The 7,397-nt window shown below is 39.8% G+C and overlaps 1 protein-coding gene across 1 annotated transcript; it reads left to right on the top strand.

Moving 5' to 3' along the window:
* The first annotated feature begins 4,284 nt into the window (after positions 1 to 4,284).
* On the top strand, positions 4,285 to 6,782 carry LOC135712916 (uncharacterized). The gene is made up of 3 exons (XM_065236014.1): positions 4,285 to 5,237; positions 6,032 to 6,250; positions 6,552 to 6,782. Exons 1-3 carry the CDS (start codon positions 5,088 to 5,090, stop codon positions 6,669 to 6,671), a joined length of 489 nt encoding a protein of 162 aa, XP_065092086.1. The 5' UTR covers positions 4,285 to 5,087; the 3' UTR covers positions 6,672 to 6,782.
* The last annotated feature ends 615 nt before the right edge of the window (positions 6,783 to 7,397 follow it).

Here is a 7,397-nt window from a genome sequence, read left to right as displayed (position 1 = left end):
ATTCGGAGTTGTGGCTGGAATATGGACATTGGACACCATGATATGGTACTCCGGAAGATCCGGAACATCCGTAAAAGTGGTTAATTCCTGAAACTGATCCTAGAGCTTCATGTTTTTTTCGAAACCACTCAAAGATGTCTTATCAGAATGAATTCGGAGTTGTGACCTGATATGAACCCAAGGGACCACGGGATAGTCCACCGGAAGATCCGGAACATCCGTAAAATTGATCAATTCATGAAACTGATCCTATAGCTCGGCGGTTGTTTTCGAAATCACTCATAGACATCTTATCAGAATGAATTTGGAGTTGTGACTGGAATATGGACACTGGAGACCACGGTAAGGTCCTCCAGAAGATCCGGAACATCCGTAGAAGTGGTCAATTCATGAAACAGATTCTAGAGCTTCATGTTTTTTTTTCGAAACCGCTCATAGCCGTCTTATCAGAATGAATTCGAAGTTGTGACCCAGGGGACCACGGGATGGTCCACCAGAAGATCCGGAACATCCGTAAAAGTGGTCAATTGATGAAACTGATCCTAGAGCTCCATGTTTTTTTCGAAACCTCTCAAAGACGTCTTATCAAAATGAATTCAGAGTTGTGACTGGAATATGCACCCAGGAGACCACTGGATGGTCCACCGGATGATCCGGAACATCCGTGAAAGTGGTCAATTCATGAATCTGATCCTAGAGCTCCATGTTTTTTTTCGAAACCTCTCAAAGACGTCTTCTCAACATGAATTTGAAGTTGTGACCCAGGGGACTACGGGATGGTCCACTGGAAGATCCGGAACATCCGTAAAAGTGGTCAATTCATGAAACTGATCCCAAAGCTCCGCGTGTTTTTTCGAAACCACCCATAGACGTCTTATCAGAATGGATTCGGAGTTGTGATCCAAATATGGACCCTGAACGCCACGGTATGGTCCTCCGGATGATCCGGAACATCCGTAAAAATGGTCAATTCATGAAACTGATCCTAGAGCTACATGTTTTTTTTTTGAAACCTCTCATAGACGTCTTATCAACATGCCTTTGGCGTTGTGACTGGAATATGCTCCCAGGAGACCACGGGATGGTCCACCGGAAGATCCGGAACATTCGTAAAAGTGGTAAATGCATGAAACTGATCCTATAGCTCGGCGGTTTTTTCAAAATCACTCATAGACATCTCATGAGAGTGAATTCAGAGTTGTGATCCAACAATGGACCGGATGCTAAATGTTCCCAAAAGGTGTTTTCTGTTTAATAAATTTCTGTTTAATAACTTTTCAGAAGTTCCACGAAGTTATCTCTTCAAATTACCCTGCAATAAGAGTTTGTCCCCAATTAGCTCTAATCCCATATGCTACGTGTATTCGTTAATGCCGGTTCCCATAGCGCGGTCCCTATCAACCATACTATAGGAATCTTGACTGTACTCATAAATAAAGGACATCGGAAAAACATTCTATTTACTAATTTCTACTCATTCTAGTAACAGTAGAATAACCTTAATTCACACCGTTTCACTTGCATAGTGTACTAGAACATTTCAAGCTCTCGTTGATGGCATCCAGGAAACGTTCGAAGGGGGTCCGTTTTATTTTTATTTTTTTATTACAATTACCTTTAGAACAAGTTCTCGTAAGATTTAGCATATGAGTGAACTGTGATTGTATATAAACAATAAATGGTGGCATTTCAACTTGAAGAATAAATAATACGGAACGCTAGGAGGTTGCTGAAACTTCTGATTGTGGTGTCGTAAATTAAATGAATATTTCAATTTGTCTCGAGCAGAATTCATTAATTTATTATTTAAAATAGGTGTTGCATCAAAACTATTGGAATCGTGGATACACTTGTGATGATTAAATGGACTCGTCTTGTGATGTATTATTGTTCGCCATAGATCGATGGTTTCAATTTGATGTCATTTTAATACTACAATGAACTGAACTTGTCGTAATTTCGTCCCAGTCATGGGGTGATCTGTCACCCATTATTCGGCGCCAGCATCGGTGTGAAATGTCTCGCTCAGATGGCATGGTTCCCTTGACGAAGGGCAGTTCCACGTACGTTGTTTCTGGTTAGCCAAGGACAATTATTTGTCTGATGGGGTACGGGTCGTTCCTGGTTCCGGTTATTTTGTAGTTTTTGACGATGACGCTAACGAATTTGTCTCTACTGGAAACCAGTAATATTTACACGAGTACATGAGTCCCTTAGATTAAGCATGTCAATCTACAACCAATATGTTTCACCAATAGGGTTTTTGAAACAAAATATTAGATAGTTACTTAGAAAGTTAAGGAGTGACAATTCTCGCTTTTAAAATAATAATTAAAAAAAAAATGTTTGTCGATTGAATATAATTTCCAGCCCTGCTTGGAATCCAATTTCAACGTTTCAAAAGGGTGAAGCTGCTTTTGCAAACAATTACTTTAATCGCCAATTTCTCGCGAAAAAGAGTTCTTCCATGCAAACTTTCTACACCATGAGGTAGGAAGCCAGTTGGAAAAGCTTGTTTGCAAGAGTGAGCTTTTATTCGCGGAAAATTCGGCTTTTGAAGTAATTGTTTGTAGAAGCAGAATCGCCCTTATTAAATGTTGACACCCATGAAAAGATAAACATTACCCACATTCAAGGAATCAAAAATATCTCCAAATGACAAACTAACAAGCGATCAACGAACCGAATAATAACGCTATGTCAGAAGTTGAAAACAATAATGATATAATCTTCACCGTTCTTTTTCATGACAAGCAGCTCGTGCGACCCGACTCATTCGGGGCGGTGGGATGACAATATTAGACGATGCAAAACATTTATTGATTTTGTATTTTACCTGCATTATGTATTGAAAACTGAGCCTTCCAAATAAAAGAACTAGATAAAAGAAAAATGTATTGAAAACCTATTTTATTCCTATATTTTTTTCGTTATTGTATAAAAAAAAACTGTTCCGCATTTTAAAAACACGCATTTTTATGTATTTTGTATCTTGTTTGTAACGACCTCTCAAAATCAATATAATACAGATGAATCTGTACATTTAGCAGCTCTGCTCCGGTGGTTGCTGCTCTATGGTAATTGATTACTATCCATAACTCGTCAACGAAGTTGGTTTTGTTTGTTAAAGCTTTAGCTATTGTCTTGTTGAGCACCTTCCACCATCCCATTCTACTGCGGGAATAGCGGGGTTGAAAATCGTGGTTATTCCACGCTGAGTAGAGTATAGTTTGTAATCATCGCCATTAAATGGCGGACTATTATCTGATTTGATGAACCCTACCTCTCAAAAACCTCATCAAGACGATCAATGACAGAAGGATTTTCAAATATTCTGATTTATTTTCTAATGGCGGTAAGCTCCAACCTCCAACCAAGCCTGCTTTGATGTCAGCGTCAAAGTTAGGCAACTCAACTCGAGGCAAACAATTTGCAGATCATCTAAACAGGGACGGTATTAAAAGTTAATCCGATTTGAAGCTTACCACCATAATACTATGCAAATATTCACAAAATCTAGTTCGTGATATTTTACTGAAATTTAACACTTAGAACATAAATTAAAAGTTTCAAAAATTCTTCTGTTGTCTTGTAATATTTTTTTTTCCCAAAATAATTATGTGTAATCGATAAGCTTTAGAAAATTTTTACTCATAAATGCAGAAGTTCATACAAGCGTGTTACATCGATGAAAAAATAAAAGATCGTTTGAATCATCGATATTCTCGATATCAATGCAGTATCGCCCAATGCTAACTCGCCATTCTTGTTCACTTTGCTTGCTCTTGCGCTCGCCATTTTCTTTTTAACAGCGGCATTTCACGTCTCGTTGCGCGTCTTCAAAAGTGATCAATTATTTTCGAGTCTTTTCTAATGCCAGCAACAGAGGAGCAAAAACAAAGAAGTAGGGAAGCCGTGCGGCGATTTCTACTCAAGAAAAAGGTAAGATTTTTTCGTTTACTGTTTGTTTTTTGTTTTTCCATTATTTTTCCAGAACCTAATGCCTTTTTTTTCACAGCTGGGTAAATCATCGCTAACCCGTGCACCTGCACATACAGAAGGACTGGTGGGGAACTGTTCCAAACATACTGTCGTACTGCGGCAAAGTACGACTGCCAATACGGGAGACAAGATGGTCAACAAATTGGAGCAGAAGCGTGAGCAGCCGAACATACACGGTCCAGGCAGAAGTAATATCGTTGCCCGTCGGCCTAGTACCCGTGCCAATCCGGGAGGTAAGATGATGGACGATTCGGAGCAGAACCACGAGCTGCTGAACCTGCACGACCCAGGCAGAAATAATATCGTTGCCCGCCGGCCTAGTACCCGTGCCAATCCGGGAGGCGAGATGGTCAACGAGTCGGATCAGAAGAACGAGCAGCTGAACCTGCACGGCCCAGGCAGAAGTAATATCGTTGCCCGCCGGCCTAGTACCCATGCCAATCCGGGAGGTAAGATGATTGACGATTCGGAGAAGAACCACGAGCAGCTGAACCTGCATGGCCCAGGCAGAAGTAATATCGTTGCCCGCCGGCCTAGTACCCGTGTCAATCCGGGAGGTAAGTTGGTTGACGATTCGGAGCAGAACCACGAGCAGCTGAACCTACACGGCGCAGATAGGAGTCAAGTTGCACGCCGGCCTAGTACCCGAACCAATCCGGAAGGCGAGGTGCTCAAAGGCTTCGAAGAGAAACATGTGAGTAGCATTTAATTTTTATAATCATTCAGTGGCGTCTCCCTAACCTCTATCTACCTGTGTATTTCGCATTTTAAAAGCTATTACGCAGGTAAATTGATATTAGAATGGCGTCATTGATCCGTGGAGCTATCCGATAGTAAAACCGTAGCGGTTGACCAACCAGATTGCAGTGTGCATGACATTTCAGATCTGACCCTTCATTTTTTAGATCATATACTAATCTATTTTGTGTTATTCTATCATACAGCAATCGACACCAGATAACGACGATGACGATGATGACGATTCTACAGCTGATCCGAATGCCTCTGTTGCTACTGACCACACCAAACCTACGATAACCGTTGCGTCGTGCGGGGCTAACTCGGGAGAAATTGGACTGCTAGTGATGCATGAGGAACGATACGGGAATCAAAGTCAGGCGTTTAGCACAACCACATCTCCACCATTGATACCTGCTGATGTTACATCTGCCACTGTTGTCTTCAGTGAAGGAAGCAGCCTTCAACCTACGTTCGACAAACGGGTTAATCAACGGGTGAGTTTTTCCTGCATTGGAAACAGTTCTTTCACTACTTATAGCGTTTGGAGTCATAAGGGCCTAACTGTGATGATTAATTATCTCTATCGTTTTTTGCTTTTGTTAATAATTCGGCTGGATTAGCATTTCTCGATGCGTTTACTGCTGCTTTTGCTATGCAGTACAACCTTTTACCACAGACAAACAGACGTAACTCTTCATTGTGCATCTTCGTTCACGCATTTACCGGTTGATTTGAATATTATCAGTTCCGCGAACTACTCGCTGCAGCGCTGGTATCGGATCACTTTGACGTTTCTATACATTCTATCGAACTTTTATGCAACACTGTTTGCGACTTAGTGTGCAAGCTTGTTTTTCGCGAGAAGCCTGAGAGATGTCGTTACTGAGGTCCTATGTTTAGAGATACTATGTTTTCAAGAAAAACTTCTTCGAAGAGCTACGTCTGTTTGTCTGTGCTTTTACAGTATTCGGAAAATTTGTTCACTTAACTGTAGCAATCCAACGAGGAAATCGATGAAGAGAATCGATCATCGCAATTAGGCCCTCATGATTCTGAAAGATAAATTTATAGTTACAGCACTTTTCAGTTCAAACTGCTTATTTTTTCCTTTTATAGCTTTAAAAGAGTTAATTATTTAGTCCCGCTCGATTGCATTTCTAAAAAAAAGTTACGACGTTGTACTGATCACTCACTCACTCACTTTATCAATAGTAGACTGTCGTCTTGTTGTTCTTCTTTAGGCGATATTTCAAAGAATGTGCTTTTTATCGGTTTTATTTTCCTGTAGGATAATGCTGGAAAGCGTCGTGTTCGTAAGAGATACAGGAAGAAGAAGAGTGATGGAAATACGAAGCTTTTCAGTGAAACTAATACCAAGGTATCTTTCGATGATAAACCGCAGAAGCCGACCATCGTGCAAGGAAGGAAACCGCAGAAACAGACCACTATGCCTGTGGTAGGAACGAGCATCGAAGGCATCGTACGCCAAGGAATTCAAGACCACAAGGTAAGACAATTTTTTTCGTACCTATGTTGTAGGATAGGTGAACCAGTTTTTAACCTTAGTGGTTCTCTAATTAGCCCTATCTTGAAAATTTACATTTTTTTTTTTCAATATTTGTGTTAGTTTCCAGCGTAACAAGTCCGTTTGGTTGTTTATTACTGCTCGTTCTCTCTGTATTCTGCTGGTGTTCTGTACCAAATTAAGAAGCTACATTGGCCGTATATAGAACAAAAATGACCTCAATGAATGCTCTTTTTTATATTTTATAATGTGCTTACCTTTGCATTTCTCTCATTCCATTTAGCTACCATCAATATTGGAAGAAATCGAAGCACCACCGATCGATTTGCATACAATTATAAAAGAGGAGTTGTCCAAAGCTGAAACATCCGAGCCAAAGGTAACATATTTTTCTGGAATGTAGTAAATTGTTTATCTGAAATGAAATTGATTTGATTCAATATTTCTATCCTATTTTGTGCGAGCTACCCTTATAATATATAATATGGTCGAAACATACCCTTTTTATATAAAACGTTCATTATCAGTTCATTGTAACATGCACTACCAACATTATACTCGATAATAATCATAGTGATAAGATGTTGCTATGTACAGTACCCGTCACAAGTATAGAAACGTTTAGAAAAGTATTGCAACACAGATTAGCATCACCTTGACATTCACATATCTAAAAAATCAACAACTTTGCGGAAGACATCACCTTTGCAAATAATCAGAGATGGTTAGAGCTAGAGCTAGATCAAAATGAATCTAGATTGCGACGTCAATGAATCGTCTTGTAGTTAGGTCACATGGAAATTACTGCACAGCACAAAAAAAAAGAAATACCGATCAACGCAATCCATGCTGATGTACGAAATATTGATGTAATAGCAAAAAGCAGATGCAATATAACATCTATGGATGTATATTTGTTCGTGATTTATAAGTATATCATGCAATGTAATATAACACAATCCATTGAATGACCTGGTTGCAGCAGTTTGGATGTAATTTTCAACAACTTTTTTTGCTGTGTGTGCGAAAGCTTATTTCATTTTTTTTGCTGCCCTCTCGCTATGCGTAATACGACCGTTGGAACTGGCTGAAAATTTGATACCATACTGATACCATATTTTGCGCCAGT

The sequence above is a fragment of the Ochlerotatus camptorhynchus genome, unplaced genomic scaffold (genome assembly GCF_037179485.1).
Source record: "Ochlerotatus camptorhynchus isolate MF236.1 unplaced genomic scaffold, CSIRO-AGI_Acam_v1.1 ptg000516l, whole genome shotgun sequence".
NCBI lineage: Eukaryota > Metazoa > Arthropoda > Insecta > Diptera > Culicidae > Ochlerotatus > Ochlerotatus camptorhynchus.
Note: the sequence above shows the minus strand (reverse complement) of the source record. Positions and strands in the feature narration are given on the sequence as shown.

What these genes read in the sequence shown, in the direction of transcription:
- LOC135712916 (XM_065236014.1), top strand. Translation starts at nt 5,088, where the DNA reads ATGCATGAGGAACGATACGGGAATCAAAGTCAGGCGTTTAGCACAACC. An exon ending in ACAAACGGGTTAATCAACGG is followed by an intron (nt 5,238 to 6,031) that starts GTGAGTTTTTCC and finishes ATTTTCCTGTAG; the next exon opens with GATAATGCTGGAAAGCGTCG. An exon ending in AAGGAATTCAAGACCACAAG is followed by an intron (nt 6,251 to 6,551) that starts GTAAGACAATTT and finishes CATTCCATTTAG; the next exon opens with CTACCATCAATATTGGAAGA.